This window comes from Balaenoptera musculus, chromosome 19 (genome assembly GCF_009873245.2).
Source record: "Balaenoptera musculus isolate JJ_BM4_2016_0621 chromosome 19, mBalMus1.pri.v3, whole genome shotgun sequence".
Taxonomy (NCBI): domain Eukaryota; kingdom Metazoa; phylum Chordata; class Mammalia; order Artiodactyla; family Balaenopteridae; genus Balaenoptera; species Balaenoptera musculus.
The window spans coordinates 7011232-7031483 of NC_045803.1; the positions used below are offsets into that span (position 1 = coordinate 7011232).

The window sequence follows — 20252 nt, forward strand, 5'->3', positions numbered from 1 at the left end:
CCACACAGTAGACAAGGGAATCTTTATAAAGACAAACTGAACCAAGTTATTCCCTGGCTTAAATCCTCACTGGCCTCCTGCTGCACTCTGCATAAAACTCACCTCCTTATTGTGGCTCCTAAGACCTCGTGTGATCTGTCCCCTTCCAACCTCTCTGACTGCAGCTTCTACCACCCTCTCCCCCACTGTCTAGCCTCCCTGATCTCCTTAATGTTCCCAACTCGCCAAGCTTGTTCCAGCCCCAGGGCCTTTACACATGCTATTCCCTTTGTCTTGAACCATCCAAGTCTCAACTCAAATGTCGCCTCTGCCGAGAAGACTTTCCCAAGCACCCCAACCCCCTCCTTTGAAGAAAGCACCCGTTTCTTCTTTTATTATCTGATTCCCTACTACAGCCTGAGCTCCCTGAAGGCGTGGTCTTTGTTTCCATGACTGCCTTTATTCTAGCACCTAGACCAGAGTCGGTAACTGAACAGACACTCAGCAAAAGTTTGTTGAGTGAGCGAGAAAACACGGGCATAAGCTGCTTAAAAATCCAGGGCCCTCCGTCTGCCCGCCTGCCGCCAGCCTTGCCCGCCTGCCGCCAGCCTTGCCCACCTGCCGCCAGCCTTGCCCACCTGTTCCTTGGTCTGTGCTTTCTGCACGTAGTCCCGGCCAACTTTGATGCGGGGGGTGAGCAGGGCGCGGGAGAAATCTGTCACCCCCAGGCCCAGGAGGCGGCAGAGCTTCTGCGCAGCTGAGGGCGAGAGGCACCAAGATGCGGTCAGCACTGGGAGGTGGGGACGGTGCAGACTGGGGGAGGGGGGAGAGGGTGTCACCCCCCACTGCTGGTGGAACACCAGCCTTTCCCCGCTAGAGGCGTTACGGGTCCTAAAGGTGTGTGCATTCTCCGGCCCAATAATTCTCCTCCTGGAACCCTAAGTTGGCAAAAATAATTCTGGATGTGGGCAAAGGCTAGACTAGGAGGATGTTCATCACAGCATTGTTTACAATGGAGAAAAAACCAGGAGGCAACCCGAATGTCCAACAGCTAGGGGTTGGTTAGAGAGTCAGGGTGCATCCATTTGAACAAATGTTCTGCAGTCACTAAATACTATTATTATAAATAATAATTATTTATAACATTATTATTACTAATTAATAATATAAGCATTATAAATAATTATTATTTAATACATAAATAATTAGTATTATAAATTATTACACGGTACACTTAAGATGTGTACATTTCATGATTTGTATGTTTCCCTTCAAGTCCGTGAAAGAACTGTAAACAAATATTGGATGCCAGTAAACGATACACAGGCTGAAGGGTCTATACCAATATCTGCGATTTTGAAATGCGCCAGAAAAGGAGATGGATGAACAGAGGATGGAAAGATATTCGATAAAGCAAGTGTAGTAAAATGTCAGGGGTAGAATCTTGGTGGTGGATCTGGGTGTTCGGTATAAAATTCTGTGAACTTTTCTGTATGTTGGAAAATGTCTCAATAAAATGCTGGGGGAAAACTCTTGGAATAAGAGTTCAGTGAGGTGGCCAAACCTAAAAGAAATCTTTAAAAATTCATTGCTCTTCCCTATTTTTGTAGGAAAAAAAAAAATTGCCAAAATGTGAGTAGCTGTTTTGGCAGAACATGGAGGAAGGGCTGTGTGGGCAGGTGTATTTCTTCTTTCGCCTCTGAATTAAAATGATCATTAAGAAGTGTTTTTGAGCCTCTATCACTTGCATCACAGGAAGACAGTTACTACAAATACTCAGCTCCAGCAAAAGAGAAAAACACTGTAGAGGAGACACATTAAAATGTCAACAGTGGTTATTTCTGAGAGGTGATGAGGATTTAAATCAATCTCTCTCTCTCTCTCCCTCTGATGCAATTGCAATTTCTAATTCTTCTACAGTGATTTTGCATTATATGGGAATATTTAAAAACTGAAAAAACAGCACGGAGTACTATGCTGCCAGTAACAGGGTGACTTAACGGGGTTCTAAGCCCTTGGTGTGTACTTTGCCAGCCGGTGGAGCCTGGGGGCTGCTTCTCCGATTAATGTTTGCAAATGCAGAAAATGAAATACACGGGATTCCAAAGGAGATTAATTATACTGACATACAGTTCTCCTCACAGAACCCAGGTGAAGAAACCCCAGTAGAGTTCTAGTTAATAACCTTGAAAAGTTACCCCCATTGCATTAAGGGGGGGAAAAAAGCAGGTTTCAAAACAGTTTATAAGGTCTGACCCCAATTTTGTAAATCAAATGAATGAGTGAGTATGTATGGCACGCCTGCTGGGTGTGTGAACCTGGCCCCCAGATGTCACAGGGATAGCTCAGATCAGTGACATCGTGAGAGATGCCCCTTCCTTCATATGTTCTGTGTTGTACAGCTTTTGAAAATAGCCCATAGGGTTTCATAATCAGGACAGAAAGCTCTTCCCATCTCGAGGGGAAGGCGGTGTGAAGCACGATTCCATTTCTGTGATAATTATTTCCACATTGATACAGACGTAGAACAACAAAGCCCAGAGAATAATGCCCCCAAAAATGTTAGCAGTAATTATGGGTAATTTCCCTGCCTTTATACTCCCCTGTCTTGCCATATTTTCTTTCCCATTCAGATTGTATTATTTTATAATAATAAAGAAGCAGAGCTATTTCCATTTTGATAAAAAAAGGAATATCAACTATACTTCTGCTGAAAGGCAAAAAAAAAAAAGTATATATATGCAGAGCACAGAGGCCAGGAGGAGATATGCCCAGTGCTAATGGTGGTTTTCTGGGAGGGGCTGGGATGATGGAGGGTCCTGCTGTCCGCGCCCCCTTCCACCTTGGCACACTGGTGTTGTGCAAATTTTCAGCAGAGCTCACACTTTTTATAATCAAGAAAAGAGTGGACGGTGTTATTTTGGTAAAGATTCAGCAAAGGGCAGGAAATCAGGGTGGTCCTGGGTGGGAGGCGGGTCTGGCTGGGGAGGGAGGATGTTCTGTACGTGGGTGGGTAGCAGGCCATGTGGTGGTACCTGTGTTGTCAGGCATGGAGGCTTGATCGGTGTTCCGTTCTCTCTTCAGGACAATGTTGCCAAACTGGAGAACGGCCGAGACCATCCGCAGCATGGCTAAGGGGCAGCAGAAACACAGATCAGCGAGGCTCAGGGTCCTGACACGTGGTCTGAACTAGCCCCTTAGAAATCTAGCTTAAACAAGGACCTACTGTATAGCACAGGGAACTATACTCAATATCTTGTAATAACCTATAATGGAAAAGAATCAGAAAAAGAATAGATACATGTATATATATGTATAACTGAATCACTTTGCTGTACACCTGAAACTAACACAACACTATACATTAACTATACTTCAATTAAAAAAATAATAAAAAAAGAAATCTAGCTCAAAAACCTTATGTCCAATTATACCACCACCTGACACCAAGCAGGTCTTAAATACATGAATGGATAAATGAATTCTGTATTTTATTCTATTTTTTAATTTTTTGGCCACACCGCGTGGCATGAGAGATCTCATAGAGCAATGCATACAAGATTTAAAAGAACTTAGAGAGATGAATGAGGAAGATCTTTAGCAATATGGAAAGATTTCTAAAATATCGAGTAAAAAATTCGAGGTGCAGAATGGTGTATATGGCAACCACTATCTATGCAAAAAAAAAAAAGGCAGAAAATGTCAAGGTCAGTCAATTTTCCTTATTCTTGGTAATTATGTTCTATAGGGTCACCTGAAACACTGAATTATCAAATGTGAACAAATGCTCCTGTGGGGGAATACAGGTTTGGTTCCTGGGAGCCTCTGGTCACATTTTCATCAACTGATCAATGCATCACCTTGGTTTATGTGTGTTTCTGTTTAAAGACACCTTATCTGATGGGAATGTAAACTGGTGCATCACTATGTAAAACAGTATGGAGGTTCCTCAAAAAACTAAAAATAGAATTGCAGCAATCCCACTCCTGGGCATATACCCAGACAAAACTCTAATTTGAAAAGATACAAGCACCCCTATGTTCACAGCAGCACTATTTACAATAGCCAAGACATGGAAGCAACCTAAATGTCCATTGACAGACGACTGGATAAAGAAAATGTGGTACATATATACAATGGAATACTACTCAGCCATAAAAAAGAATGAAATAATGCCATTTGCAGCAGCATGGATGGACCTAGAGATTATCATACTAAGCGAAGTAGGTCAGAAAGAGAAAGACAAATACCATATGATATCACTTATATGTGGAATCTAAAATACGACACAAATGAGCATATCAATGAAATTGAAACAGACTCACAGACATGGAGAACAGACTTGTGGTTGCCAAGGGGTAGGGGGGTAGGGGAGGGAAGGAGTGGGGGTTTGGGATTAGCAGATGCAAACTAGTGTGTATAGGATGGATAAACAACAAGGTCCACTGTAGAGCACAGGGAACACTCTTCAATATCCTGTGATAAACCATAATGGAAAGGAATATGAAAAAGAATACACACACACACACACACACACACACACACATATATATATAGAACCGAGTCACTTTGGTACACAGCAGAAATTAACACAACATTGTAAATCAACTACAATAAAATTTTTTTAAAAGACATCTTATCTGATATATAGCATTGATTCACATTGAACTCACAGCCAGCATTCGCTATAACTGGAGTCTGAAGGAAGCTCTTCTCACACACCTATTTTCTCTGTAAAGCACATCACAGCCTTCCTGCTTTTAGGGACACCGGACAGCATTAAGCACTACATTTAGGGGGACATTTCAGACAGTGAAATCACCAACCAAAAAGCACCCCAAAAGTGAAAAGCGTGGCACTCAACAGACTGTAGAAAGGACAGTGGCTTACAGTGTGGGCTGGAACAAGAAGGCAGAATGTCACCCCGTAAGACTTCAGTTGGGTGCACCCTGGGCAACTCAAAACTTTCACTCCTCTATGAATGACCGCAATGACCACAAAAGCACCAGGATTGTTGGTTTGGGGGTTACGAATAAATGTCGTGTGTAGGTGAATTCTCCAACTGGGACACCGTAAAAGAAATCGATTGTATTAATATTTGCACGTCTACGCAAAGCGTCTAGAAATCTCGCCATGAGTGGGCAATGCTGCCCCCTAGAGGACGTCTCGGGAACGTGCAGGGGTTGGTTAGCATAGGGATGGGGGCCACCCTGGCAACGTTTCTGGATGCCACAGAGACCGGGCAGGTGGGGACCAGAGGAGATGCCCTTCTGTATCACAAAGAGTTGCTCACATTCCGTCTGATCGCGAAACGTCCCAGAGGACATTCACGTCTGTGAAATCATGGTTTGGAATGCTCTGAGACTAATCCCAGCTGCTTTATGTATACACACAAAGTGTTTTGTGTTTGGTTTTAATACACAGTGCATTTTCCAGGAGTGTAGTCACTGAGGAATCCGAGGGAAGGCTGGTCTTGGTTTTGTTCAGAACTATATCAAGATTTGGTCATCGTGTCAAAGCCTCCTTGTCTCCACCCGCAAAGCTGCCCTCTGCTTGGAGTGGACCATATAACACGCCTACATCAGTCTGGGCTCGTGTCTGCTGCTTTCGTGGTGATGCTTCAGACCAGCGCCAACACCCAGCTACCTCATCCACGTTGCTCCTTGAATAGTCTTCACGATTTACGGATTGAAAAGGACACTGATCTATTTTCACTTACTCCGTGCCAGGTCCTGTTCCAAACACTCACAAATGACCTCATGTCACCTTCGGAACAACTCACTGAGCCGAATCCTGCAATAGCATCTTGCGATGGGAAACAGTAAAACCCCCATTCGACAGACAGGGAAACCGAGGCACATTCGGGTCATCAACTTACCCAAGATCATCCAGCTCTTAAGCGGCATGGCTGAGACACACCTGGCGGTCTGACCCTGGGGTCTGTATTCTTAACAGCTGGGCTGCCCTTTTCGTCCCTCTTTTAGCATAAAATTCGGATGTTTGTACGAACGTAGAGCACACACACAGAAAAGCACACAAATCACCTCCATCCAGCTCAGTGAGATTTTACAGAATGAACACACCAGTGGAGCCAGCCCCTCAGAGGCCCCTTCTGGCCACTCACTGAACTCGTACAGATTTCACACTCACAGGATTGCAAGGAGGAAGCCAGGTAAAAAGTGCACGGACTGTATGGGTCTGTTTGTTCCAAATTCAAGAGCGGGCGAAACAACTCCATGTTGTTAGATGCCGACATAATGGTGATGGGGGTTGCGGTGAGGGGAAGGGGCTTGAGGGGGCTTCGAGGTGCTGGTGATATGGGGTGTCACTTGCAGAAATTCCCCTGAGCTGGGTGCTTTGGCACCGCGCTCATTTTCTGGTGTCTATGCTACGTAAGCTTCTGCACAAAGTTTACTTAGGAAAAGGGAGGGGCGGAAGGTGGAGGGGGGAACCCTTCTGGGAGACCCATGCCAAAAATGCGTAACCCGAATCTAATCACGAGGAAACACATGCACGTTGACAAAACAACTGGTCTGTAATCTCCCCAAGTGTCAAGGTCACGAACGATAAAGACTCAGGACTGGTTCCAGATGGATGGAGAGTAAAGTGTGACGACTAGATGCAACGTGTGTGATCCTGGACTGGGGAAGTGTGTGTGTGTGTGTGTGTGTGTGTGTGTGTTTGTTTAACTTAAAAAAATTTTTTTTTTTGCTATAAAGGACATTATTGGGAAAGTTGGCATAAGGTCTGTGGATTAGATAATAGTACTAATAGTGCCAATGTTAATTTCCTAATGATGATACTGTACTGTGTTTGTGTCAGAGAATGTTCTCAGGAAATAAGCACAGACAGATCTGGGGGGTGGGCGGTAAGATGAGTAATGCCCCCTCTCCACAAAATGTCCACGGCCTGAATCCTGTGAATGTTACCTCGCAGGGAAAAATAGACTTTACCGATGTGATGAAATTAAGGATGTTAAAACGGGAGATTAATCTTGCATTATCCAGGTGGGTCCAAAACGTAATCATAAGGGTCCTTATAAGAGGGAGGCAGAGGGGGAAGGCCACATGAGCAGAGGTTAGAGTGATGCATTTTGGGTTTTTTTTTTTCAATTTTTTTGGCCGCGCCACATAGCTTTTGGGATCTTAGTTCCCCAACCAGGGATCGAACCCAAGCCCTGGCAGTGAAAGCGCAGAGCTCTAACCACTGGACCACCAGGGAAGTCCCTAGAGTGATGCAGTTTGAAGACAGAGAAAAGGGCCACGAGCTAAGGCATAAGGGTGGCCTCTGGAAGCTGAAAAAGGCAAGAAAACGAATTCTTCCCGGAGCCTCCGGAAGGGACCAGCTCTGCTGACACCTTGACTTTAACCAGTAAGACTGATTTTTGACTTCTGACCTCCAGAACTGTGAGGGAATAAATGTGTGTTGTTATAAGCCACTACGTTTGTGGTCATTTGTGACAGTGGTCATCGGGAATACGAAGGGTGAAGGGATCCCTGGGCTACACCCCTACTCTCGAACAGCTCAGAACAAGTAATTAGAAAGATAGACAAGGATAAAGCAGATGTGGCAAGATGGTAACACTTGAGGAATCTGGGAGAAGGTATGCAGCGATTTTGTGTACTCTACAACTTTTCCGTAAATCTGAAATTATTCAAAATAAAGAGGTTAGGGATTTCCCTGGTGGTCCAGCGGTTGAGACTCACGCTCCCAATGCAGGGGGCCCAGGTTCGATCCCTGGTCAGGGAACTAGATCCCACATGCTGCAACTAAGAGTTTGCATGCCGCAACTAAAGATTCCCCATGCCACAACGAAAAGATCCTGCATGCCGCAACTAAAAAGATCTCACATGCTGCAACGAAGATCCCGCGTGCTGCAACTAAGACCCAGCACAGCCAAATAAATAAATTTTTTTTTTTAAAAAAGAGTCTAAGGCTTCCCTGGTGGCGCAGCGGTTGAGAATCTGCCTGCCAATGCAGGGGACACGGGTTCGAGCCCTGGTTTGGGAAGATCCCACATGCCGCGGAGCAACTGGGCCCGTGAGCCACAACTACTGAGCCTGCGCGTCTGGAGCCTGTGCTCCGCAACAAGAGAGGCCGCGATAGTGAGAGGCCCGCGCAACGCGATGAAGAGTGGCCCCCGCTCGCCGCAACTAGAGAAAGCCCACGCACAGAAACGAAGACCCAACACAGCCAAAAATAAATAAATAAAATTAAAAAAAAAAAAAAAAGGTTAAAAAAATCCCTGAAAACAGAAGGGGGGGGTGGTGTTGGTCACTGGCCTGACAGCTTCAAGAAGCCTTACTCTCAAGGACACACAAGAAACAGCTAACAGAGGTGGCCTCCTGGGAGCCCGGGACACTGGAATGATCATAGACTTTTAGTTCGTTTCGAATTTCATACCCTTTGAAATGTAGTCAAAAAAAAGATCACTGCTGAGAAGAGACTCAGTTTCTGGAATTAGACAGTGAAATTGCAGTGATGATTCACACCACCTTGTGAATATATTACAAATACTGGACTGTATACTTGACAGTGGCGAATTTTACGGTCCATGAATTCTAGCCCCCCAGAGAAAAAAGGTTTTGGTATAGTTTTCGGGGCACGCAACAAATCTGAATTTTTCCTCTCCATCTCCAGGATCGTAACTCCTTGTGGAAAGTATCTGTTCCTTATTCACCTTCTAACTGTATCCTCTGCATACAGTAAGCACTCCATGACTGTGTTCATGAGTGAACTTCAGCTTGCCACTTTGGGGGGAAGAATTCCTTCCACAGTCCCCACTACTTCTGGGATTCAATCTTATCCCTTATCAAGGTCTTCGGCACCCTGTCCCGAATCCTCCCACCTGCTCCAGCCCCGGGTCCCCTCAGTTACTCCAACCAGCCAGGCCAACCTCTTTCATCTCCGCCAACACTTGACACTCTCTCTTGCCCCCAGGCTTTCGCCCTGGGAGTTCCCTCCCCATAGAGGCGGTCCAGGACCACCTACACCTGCTTAATTCCTGCCTGACCATCAGGGTTCAGCCAAGCGCCACCTCCTCCAGGGGCTGCCCCGCCCCTTCCGAGACCCCACCCCCCACCCCCTTGACCCACAGTCACTGCTCCATGCACCTTCCAGCCATCACTCTAACAGGGGATCAACTTTAATCCACTTGTGTGATTTGATGCTCCCTGGGTCTCAGCGCTCCAGGGGGCAGGGGCTTGTTCTGTCTTGGTCACGGTTCATTTCTCCCAGCGTCCGCAGGGGTCTGGCCCGCAGACTCCATCGTGTGTTGAATGAATCGATATACGAATGAACAAATGGCCAAGAGTTAACTAGTGGGGGGTGCATTACTGAGGCGTGACCTGGGGCAAGCCAGTGGCCTCCTGGGCCCGGGTTTCCCCTGCTGGGCAGTGGGAGGGGCTGGGCGGGGGGTCAGGGGTGTCGGGGGGGGAGACAGCCGAGAGTCCCGGAAACGCTGCGAGGTTTTGCGGCAGGGAAGCGAGGCACCTCCCAAAAGATAAATAAATGAGCACATCTCCTGATAGACTCGCAAGCGCATCATCACCCCTAACAAACTGGATGATTATTCATCCTTAACATCAGCTCAGACCTGACCCAGACTCGAGTCCCCCCCCCCCCGCGGTGGCCTTTAAAATGGCCTTTTACGGTTGGCTTCGGAACCTGCGCGGGTTCCAAGCACCCGGTGAACCTGACGCCTGAGGGGCTGGCAGTCAGCTCTGGCTGGTGATTTCAACCCAGCCAGCGGTAAGCAAGCCCCGACCTGCATGGGCGGAGGCGTGGGGCTGGCGAGGCTACGACGGCCTCACGTGGGCAGGAGCTCACCTCCCTGCGTGCTAGGCTGCCTGTTCCACCTCCCTGGTGGCATTTACGGCGCCAACGTGGATGGGAAGTGAGGAGGGGGGTAGAGGTCCTGCTTCCACTGGCCCTGAACGCTCTCTGCCCTGGGCTTCCCGTGGGTGACCCAGAGGCGCCCACCTGCCTCTCTGGAAACGGATCACGGGCTGGCTTTGGAGTCAGACCCGGGTTCCACCACCACCTCATCAAAGGCAGTGAGTCCTATAGGGCAGACACCCCACCTCCCTGGACCTCTGTGTCCTTTTTTCTTTTTGGCCGCGCCATGGGGCTTGTGGGAGCCTAGTTTCCCGACCAGGGATCGAACCCAGGGCCATCCCTAACCTACGAGTCCTAACCACTGGACCGGACCGCCAGAGAACTCCCCATCTCTGTCTCCTCTTTCTTCCAAAGGAGAGTCTAGAAAAAAAGGTGACCGGCTGGCTCCACTCCTTGGAAGTGAGACACAGAATCACACTGTTATGAGACCCCATCCACCTGCCACACCAGCAAAAGCAAAAAAGCTGACAACAGTGGTTGCTGGCAACCACGTCGGGGAACAGGTGCTCCAGAGACAGGGTGGGAGAAACTGGAAACTAGCGCCACCTTCTGGACGGCGGCGAGGTCGATTCAGTACAAGATAAAAAAACAGAGTGGGGTTGGGGGAAGGGAAAGGGGCTGGGGGTTAGAGCTGAAAGCCAAGAAGTCATGAGCCCCTAACTGCTGGATCTGGTGCCAGGTTCCTGGGGGAGGGGTGGGGGGTTCACGACCCTCTGCTCTCTACTTGCATACCTGTTTGAAAGGTTCCATAAGAAAAAGGTAAAAAGCAAAATTATTCAGCAGTAAAAAGGAAGGAAGCACGGATACGTACGACCACATGGATGAAACTTCAAACCATCATGCGGAGGGAAGGAAGCCAGCCACAAAGGATGATATATTGTATGTTTCCACTTATATGAAAGGTCCCGGATAAGCAAATCCATAGACACAGGAAGCAGATCTGTGGTTGCCAGGGGCTGCCATTGGAAAACCGGCAGACGACAGCAAAGGGGCGCAAGTTATCTTCTTGGGTCACTGAAAATGTTCTAAAATTGATAGTGGGGATGGCTGCACAGCTCTGAAGGTACTAAAAGCCACTGGCTTGTATTTGGCCACGCCACACGGCCTGCGGGATCTTAGTTCCCCGACCAGGGATCGAACCTGGGCCCTTGGCAGTGAAAGTGCGGAGTCCTAACCACTGGACGGCCAGGGAATTCCCTGACATATACTTTAAATAGGTAAATGTTTTGGTATGTGAATGATATCTCAATAAAGCTGTTAAATTTCCGTTAAAGCTGGATAAAACCAAAAATTGCACCTCTCCTTGGACTCAGCATTTTGTGGCTTAAGAGCTGATCCTGCAGTTCTGTTCACCCATGGGCACAAAGACCTACTTATAAGGATATTCTTGGCACTTTTGGGGGGATGGGGGTTCGTTCCAATAGCAACAGAATGCAGTCACCCGAAGGGTGTGTCTGCAAGGGACAGACAGGCTACAAGAATCACAGCTCATCTAAACAGTGAAACCTTCTGCAACCACAAAAAACCCTGAAATTCACCTATACCTACAAAACCAGAATAACTGCCAAAACATGCTGTTTGGTGGGAAAAGTAGGGGACAAAGCCCACGCTAGCACGGGGGTGATGAGCTATTTTACCCCAGTGCCATGCAGGACCCAGGCCAGGGTGTGGGGCCTGATATGCCAGGTGTTTTCATGGTTATTTGGTGCCTCTGAGCCGGTCCTGGGAGGAAGGTCAGGGAGGTGGGGCCCATCTGGATCAACCACTGCGCAGGAACTTTTAAATCAGGAGAGAAATACGGTAACATTTTTTTTGGAGGGGGTGGGTGGCATGCAGGATCTCAGTTCCCCCACCAGGGATCGAACCCGTGCCCGCTGCAGTGGAAGCGCGGAGTCTTAACCACTGGACCGCCAGGGAAGTCCCAGAAATACGGTAACATTTTGATCAACATTACAGCTGAACATCAGCCCTGGGGCTGGAGAATAATGTGTGTCTTTTCTTACATGTCTGAAATATTTCTGGCAGGAGATGCAGGAAGCTTAACAGTGGAAAACTAGGGCTCAGAGGGGCCCGGGGCGACTTGGTTTTCACACGATGACCTTTGATCATATTCAGATTATGTCACTACACGCCGACGGTGGTGCAAAATTTTTGTTTCGGGACTGGAAAAATCGGAGCTGCTACCCGCGCCCACCACACGGCAGGAGGGTTACTTGAGGTGACCTGTGTCAGGAGGGCAGGCGGTACCTGAGAGGCTCAGGCCCCCACTGTGGCCTCCATCTGAATTTGTTTGTCAGCTGCCCAGGGAGGAGCAGGGCAGTTACGCAACCCGTGGTTGGGAAATCTAGCAGGGAGGCCTGGGACCCTGTGTCAATATGCCTGAGGACGCTGGCCTGTTCGCTGCCTGGGTGGACAGCCAACCTGGCACTGACTGTGTCTCCAGCCCTCCCCATTGGCCCTGGAGCCCACAGTGGCTCCCGAGGCCTTCCACAGCCCCGGAGACCAGAGGAGAATGAGACCCAGGCCCGGCCCCGCTCAGAACTGGAAATCAGGGTCTCCGCGGGACTGGTGAGAGGAATCACAATTCATCCAGACAATGAAATGCCAGGTAGCCGGAAAAAGGACTGAGATTTCCCCCTCTATGTGCACGTAATGGGTTGAATCGTGTCCCTCTATTCCCTTCAAAAATATACTAAAATCCTAATGCCTGGGACCTCTCAGAATGTGACCTGATTTGGGTATTGGGTCGTTGCAGCTGTAATTATTTAAGCTAAGATGAGATCATACGGGACTGGGGTGGCCCCTAATCCAAAATGATGGGTGTCCTATAAAAGGGGAGATTTGCATACAGATGCTTGGGCAGGGAGGGGGGCACACCCCCATTAGGCTGAAGGCGGAGATCAGGTGACGCTTCTAACAAGGAAACCACCAGAAGTTAGGGGAGGGGAAGGGAACAGATTCTCCCAGGACCAACCAACCCCACCAACACCTTGACCTCAGACTTCTGGCCTCCAGACCTGGGAGATGATCAATTTCACTTGTTTAAGGCACTCGGTTTATGGTGCTTTGGCTTTGTGATGGCAGCCCTGGCAAACGAATACAGTACTGCAACGGAACTATTGTCAAAATGTACTGTTTGGTGAGAAAGGTGGGGGGCAAAGCAGAAGAACACGGGTAATGAGCTGAGTATTTCACCCCAGTGCCCCCCGAGCCCAGACCAACCAAGGAAGACCCCGGGCCAGGGGCAGGGTCCTCCCTGCACCCTCACTTCAGCCTCCTCCTGCCCTACAGTCCATCCTCCACACGGCCCAGAGCTGCTCCTCCACGGCTCCCAGCCCTCCCATGGCTCCCCAGTGCCCTCAGGACAAATCCCAGCCCCTCAGGCTGGCATTTGAGGCCTCACCTGCCCCTGTGGCTCCATCTCCCCACTCCCCTGGGTCACCCACTAATTGAATCCATTCGAGAAGTTTCAATTCCTCAAACATGCCACGCCTTTCCTGCTTCAGGGCTTTTGCACACGCTGTTTCCCCCTGCCTAGACTGTTCTTCCCCCGATAGCACCAATGCTCACACCTTCGGCTCTCCAGGCCTTTGCGCAAACATCACCAACACAGTGTGTCCTTCCCGATCCCCTATTTAAAGCTTCCTCCTTCCTCCGTTCCCTGTTTTAGTTTTCAAACCGAGCAATGCATGGCCAGGTGTCCACCCCCATCCTTCATGGGGGGCTCTGGGCTCACGGCTCACTCACAGGTGATTTCCTCGTGGGTGAATCCCAGGACCCGCAGGGACTCCAGTGTCTCCTGGAAGAGCTCGCGCTCCTGGCCCGGAGAGGATGATGGCCCGTTGGTCAGGAAGCGGTAGTGGGAGAACGGCTCCAGGAGGAGATCAGCTGTAGGAGTAACGGGCGGAGGCCAAGGTCAAGAATGAGCTGTAGAGTCAGACTCAAGTCCCGGCTTCCTCAACAGCCACCCCGGGAAGAGCATCACTTCCCCACTAGGAACCTCGGTCTCCTCCTCTGTCAAATGAGTGGGGATCCATCCTTCAAGGGTTTTGTAGGAAGGGCCGGGCGTGAAGTGGGTATTTAGCCCATATTAGACCCTTCCTCTTCCCTCCTTCCATAATGATTCTCTAGTCGCAGAGTTGCCCAGAGAAGGCAGGAGCCGCGCATTGGCAGAAGCAACAGGGCTGCGGGTGCCCGAGTTAGCAGAAGCCATGGGACAGGAGGGGCCGGTGGCAGAGGGTTCGGAAGCCACCGCCAGCAGGAGGCTGGGTGCGGAGGGGCCAGGAGGCGGCCCAAGCTATGGGGTGGAAGAAGCCAGAATGACAGGGGAGCCACAGGGCAGCGGGGCCACCGGGGCCACCGTAGAGGAGACGGCCTTGGGGCGCTTCCACAGCCAGAAGGCTGGAGGAGCGCAGAGCAGGAGACAGGAGGCAGCAGGAGCCTACAAGCCACGCAAACCACCATCATCGGGGACCACGAGACGGCAAAGCTGGACTTGTTACAGCACCCGCTGGAGTAAGCAGAGCCCCGGAGTTTCAGGAGAGAAGTGTGTGGGCAGGAGACACGTGGCCACGTAGCCGGCATGAGCAAGACCCGGGAGACAGCGGGAACCAGAGGGCAGCAGAGTCTGGGGGTGGCAGGAGTCGAGAGGCGGCAGAAACCAGGGGCGGTGGGATCCGGGAGGCGAGAGAATCCACCACCCAGCAGGAGCCTGACACAAAGCAGGTGCTTGACAAAGGTTAGTGCCTCCCATGTCCTCCGCCCCGGGGGGTCCACACGCCGGCTACCACCCAGACCCCGGGGAGCCATCGGACACTAACCCTTGAGCTGCTCCCCGGCGCCTCCCAGCAGCTGGTAGAAGATGTGGAAGCTGCATTCGTCCTTGGCCTGGCGGATGGCCCTCGACTTCTCCAGCAGGTCTGGGTGGGGGGCGAGTCAAGGTGCCGCATGGAGGGGACCCCCCGGCTATCCCGTGGAACAGTGGAGTCACTCATAGCCCCGGCCGGCGACCTGGTCGCTAACTGGACCGGTGGCTTTGGACTTGTGTCACTTAAGCCTCGAGCCTTAGTTTCCTCATCTGTGCAAGGGGCCCAATACTAACACCCGTCCATGAGTCTATGAGGTGCTGTCGGGGTAAATGAGTTATTATGTGTCAAACACTGCAGCTGTGCCTGGTTTTTCACTACCAAGGATAAGAATACCTGCTGCTGTCATGACCCTCCCAGCCTCAGTTTCCCCGTATGACTACTGGGGCTCTCAGCTTCTCCCTTCTAGGAAAGCCACATGGCACGTTTACACAGTGAAAGCGCTGAGTCGTAACCACTGGACTGCCAGGGAATTCCCAGATAGCTCATGCTTGAGTGCTTACGATGTGGCAGGGGCCATGCTTAGAACCTGCCTCACTTCAGACCCTTCCAGGGTAGGTTCTATGATCCGTCCCCCCTCTACAGAGGGGGAAACTGAAGCCCGGAGAGGTCAAATCACATGCTCAAGAGCCTCAAAGTGGCAGAGCTGGGATTCGAACGCGGGTGGGTGTGATTTCTTCGCTTGTTCTCTTAAGCTCTGCACTCCTGGAGCTTCTGGGTTTTCTCTCTTAAGTTCCTACCGAGCATGTGTGGGAAAGGTTTGACACAGCTGGCCCGAGTTAGCCGGCTTGCAAGGCCCGCCTCTGGCTGGTGTCTGGGAACCTGGATTTCGGGAGGGTTCCCAGCCTTCCTTGGCTGACAGGAGGGGCCCCCTGCACCTAAACTATTTGTGCAAAACAACATGGTTTCTTCTGAACACCTGCTTTCCTTCGGGGACTCTGGAATTTGGGTACGTGCCAGGGAGAGAGTGCCTATGTGATCAGCCCCCAGTAAAAACCCTGGGTGCGGAGTCTCTGATGAGCGTGCCTGGTAGAAAACATTTCACACATGTTGGCACAGCTGGGAATTAAGCACGTCCCGTGTGACTCCACGGGGCAAGGCCTCTGGAAGCTGGCGCTGCCCGCCCCCCCACTCAGCCCCACACGCCTTCCCCTTTTGCTGCCTGCGCTCGCGACCTTTCTCTATGGTTAAGTCATAGCCCCATAGCGAGGCCGGGCTGGCCTTCTCCTAAAAGCTCCGGGAGGCCCTGCCCTCCTCCCTTCATGTGGAGATGCTGTCTCTCTGCCCCTTCCTGAGGTTCTAGGGTCCTTCCCCTTCTGCAGAGGGGGAAACTGAGGCACAGTTTCTGAGCTGCAGGGAGCCAGGGTTCCCGGCGAGTGTGGATGCCTGTTTTCCGTAAGCCGTGAGATCCCAAGAGCCACCCTCCTTGGCTGCCACCCCTCGTCCCCCCCACCAGGCACCCCTCCGGGCGGTGAGGATACAAGTCTCGATGTTGGCGCCCACGATGTACCCGGCAACGTCGAAGTTGATGCGGATGAACTTGCCCTGCGAGGGGAGCGGGTGCAGGGACTTAGCCAAGGATCCCGCGGGCCTAGAGAGCACCGCCAACCCACACTCACCCCTCCCAGGGCCAGGGCTGCCTCTTGCTTTCTCCCTCCACTGACCCCCACTCCAATCATGAGGTTCCAGTTCGGGGGGGGCAGTTCCCAGGGGAATTCAAGGTCCAGGCCCCTCTGACTTCTTTCCTCGGGACCCAGGTCCCCAGCTCCTTCATCTCTCAGACCTAGAAGTCACGGCCCCCAGGCCCCTCCTCCTTCAACAGACCCACACATCCTGCCTCCCCTCCACCATCCTCCGAAACTCCCAGCTCCTGTTTCACTGACTCAGGCCCAGGCACCGCCCTCCCCCAGCACTCACGAATCGGGAGGAGTTGTCATTCTTTACTGTCTTGGCGTTGCCAAAGGCCTCCAGGATGGGGTTAGCCTGAAGAAGCTGCCGCTCAAGCTCACCCTGCAGGGGCGCGGGGGAAGGCGCGTCAGTGGAGGCAGGGGGGTTGGCCCAGCTGTAAGGGGGGTGGGTCTGTGTCACAGCCGGCTGAGTGCCTGTGTGTGAGGGGCCTTTGTGTGTCCGGGTGTGTGCCCGCTTTCCCGCATCTGGGTCTTGCCCTTCAGTCTACTGTGAAGGGAACGAGGAAACATCTGAGGAAACATCTCCAGGATACATTGTTAGTGGAAACAAAACAAAACAAAAAGCAAGTTGCAGGAAAACACCTACAGTGTGATCCCATTAATAAAAAATAAATTGAGGGAAAAGCACACCACAGAACGAGACTCCTATTTCTATAAGGATAGACACATGTCTGTAAACATTTAGAGAAAGGTCTGCAAGGATACACACCAAACTGTCAACAGCATAAGACGCTCCAAGGAAGGAGGACTGAGAGAAGGAAAGAGGAATTTCACTTTATCTGATTTTTGTTGTTGTTGCTGTTGTTACAGTGAATATATACTCATGTATCACTTGCAGAATTAAAGAAAAATCTATACCATCTAAGTAAAGTGCTTCAAACTGTTTGGAAGTTTGGTAGTTTCCTCCCCCAGTCAGGCTGATCCATGGGTGGGGATTTTTTATTTATTTATTTTTTTAAGACAGGAACCTTTTTTTAAAATTGAAGTATAGTTGATTTATAATATTGTGTTAGTTTCAGGTATACAGCAAAATGATATGGTTATACATATATATGTATATACCTATATTCTTCTTTTTCCGATTCTTATCCATTATAGTTCATTATAAGATATTAAATATAGTTCCCTGTTCTATACAGTAAATCTTTGTTGTTTATCTATTTTATATACGGTAATGTGCATCTTTTCATCCCCTACTCCCAATTTATCCCTCCCCCCACCCCCATGGGTAGGGATCTTATTCTGAACTTCCCTATAGCCACCTCGGTGTCAGAGCCAGGAACATAGTAGGTGCTCAGTCAACAGCAATCCCCTTCCCCTCTTTCCTAGCCAGGCTCTCAAAGACACCAACTATTTCTTTAAATGCCCTGTGAGCCCTCAGACACAAGCCTGAGCTGGGTGTACACATTAAGCCTACCATAACTGTCAGTGTGGGTCTGTGGGTTGTGTGACCTCGTGGTATCTGTGGGCTCTGTCTACATATATTTAGCAAATCAACAATAAATGGTAGTTGTGGCCTCTGGGTTGTTTCACATTGGGATCTGTGGCCAGTCTGCACAGACACAGTAGGGCTAACAGAAACGGCTGTGTGGTTGGGGTCTGCACATGTGCGGTAGGACCACACTAAATGGCAGCATGGGCCCTAGGTGTGTGCATGCAGTAGGGCTGCCATAAGCAACAGTGGGGTGCGGGGGGGCCTATGTGCACACAGTAGGGTTGTGTGAAATGACAGTGTGGGGCTGGGCGTGCACACAGCAGGACTGCCATAAGTGGCAATGTGGCTTCCTGGCAGGGGTGACCATCAGTGCCTGAGGGGGCCCTGTCTGCCAGGAAGACTGTGGTTTGGGGTGACCCAGGTAGTATTAGGGGTGACAGGACTCGAGGTGATTCCCCACTACTCACATAAGACACGGTGCTGGTGGAGGCCTGAGGAAGTCACAGGACACGAGACACGGACCGGGACACGGACCAGGACACAGCACATGGAACGTGGACAGACACACAGGTGAACTGGTGGTCTCAGGTGGTGGGTGGGGTGAGGCGGAGAGACGAGGGGCTGGGGAAACTGGCCATGTGGAGCGGGGTGGCGTCGGGGGGGGTACCCGCAGCACCCGGGGTTTGAATCCAGGCTAGCCCTTCCTGGGTGTGTGGCCTCGGACAACCAACTCACCACAGCTGTGACTTTGGGTTCCCGTCTTTAACGCAGGAAGACCACACCCACTTCACTGGAGTGTTACAGTAATAGAAGCAAAGGGACTAGTACTATATAAATGCCCAGTTATAGAGTAAACCTGGGAATTGCCGGAACCTAAACAGGCCTGACACACAGTGGATGCTCTGGAATGTAAGCACCTACTGTGCGCCAGGTGCTGTTCCAAGGGCCAATGAGGCCAAGGACTGGCCTTCACATTTTTGTGTCTACCCTGCCTCTGCTCCCAGCACTATATCAGGCACACAGTAGGGACGCAGGGGGCATGGGCAGCTAGGAGAAGGCCCACAACTGTGTCCCTCCATGAGGGAGGCAGGGAGTTAGTTATGGGGGGAAGCAGAACCTGAGATGGAGGGGGCCTTGCTGGTGGCAGGGTCCAGAGGACGTCCCAAGGCAGGTCACTTACCGGGACACCTGGCTCCTTTCTGCCCTTTGGTGATGATGCCACGTGGGCGAGGTACTGGATGACTTTCTTGGTGTTTTCTGTCTTCCCAGCCCCAGACTCCCCGCTAAGGGGGGGCACAAAGGGAAACAAAAAGGGTCAGCAATGTTCCAAGGTAAGCCCCGCCCATTCCAAGCAGAGCCACGCCCAGCCGGGACCCCGCTTCCTCCAGGAAGTCCTTCAGGATTACTCACGTGCAGAGAATGGACTGATCCTCACGATCTGTAGGGGACAGAGGGGGATGCGTCACCTGGGAGGATTTCTCCAGCGAGACACTGGCTACCCTCTTTTCAAAATCCTTCCCAAGGGCTAAGGAAAAGCTTGGATTTTGATGTGTGACCCTCCTAGATTCTAATACCTAACCCTAACTCAACCTCTCATTTGCTGTGTGACCCTGGGAAAGCAGCTACCCCTCTCTGAGCCTGTGGCCTCACCTGTAAAATGGAGACAACAAACCCCAACTGAACAGAATGTGATTCATTCAACAAACTTCAATTTGAGCCCCTACCGTGTGCTGCCTTGTGCTGAGTGTGTTAAATTCAGAGACATGAGAGTGAGATCCTGGACCCCAGGCTCAGCCTCTAATAGAAAACAGGCCACAGAATGGTAGTTATGGTGACTGGTGGCCCATTGGTGGGTCATCTGCCCAACTTGAGGGCAGAGAGCACAGCTCAGTCCCCACCATCTCCTCCTGCGCTCACCCTTCAACAACCCTTCACACAATGCACACTGACCACCTACTAAGTGTCAGACACTGAGGGCAGTGGGAATTTGCAAGGTCCCTGCCCTCATGGAGCATCCGCTTGAGTGGGGGATAAAAGCACATAAACTAGGGGAGTTCCTTGGTGGCCTAGTGATTAGGACTCTGGGCTTTCACTGCCGTGGCCTAGGTTCAATCCCTGGTCTGGGAACTGAAATCCCCACAAGCCATGCAGCACAGCAAAACAAACAAACAAACAAAACAACAACAAAACCCCATAAACTAAAAATGAAGATTTGACAGTTGGCAATGTCTGGAGACATTTTTGGTTGTCACAAGCTGGGAGGGTTGTCCTACAAGCTTTAGTGGTAGAGCCCAGGGATGTTGCTTAACATCCTATGATGCACAGGACAACCCCCCACTCCAAAGACTGATCCAGCCCCAAATGTCAACAGAGCCAGGATTGAGAAGC

General features: G+C 50.6%; 1 protein-coding gene across 6 annotated transcripts in view; it reads right to left on the reverse strand.

The window, feature by feature from the left end:
* MYH14 (myosin heavy chain 14) overlaps positions 1–20252 on the reverse strand; it is a 90374-nt gene that overhangs the window by 57218 nt on the left and 12904 nt on the right. For 4 of the 6 annotated variants that reach the window (XM_036833385.1, XM_036833384.1, XM_036833386.1 and 1 more), the window contains 9 exons: positions 19275–19302; positions 19045–19147; positions 18332–18355; positions 16659–16751; positions 16223–16286; positions 14697–14795; positions 13624–13764; positions 3015–3110; positions 618–736 (listed from right to left, as the gene is read on the reverse strand). In XM_036833385.1, the coding sequence (XP_036689280.1) occupies positions 618–736; positions 3015–3110; positions 13624–13764; positions 14697–14795; positions 16223–16286; positions 16659–16751; positions 18332–18355; positions 19045–19147; positions 19275–19302 (767 nt within the window). The remainder of the gene's footprint in view (positions 1–617; positions 737–3014; positions 3111–13623; positions 13765–14696; positions 14796–16222; positions 16287–16658; positions 16752–18331; positions 18356–19044; positions 19148–19274; positions 19303–20252) is intronic. The other 2 variants (XM_036833387.1, XM_036833389.1) reach the window with 1 other exon arrangement.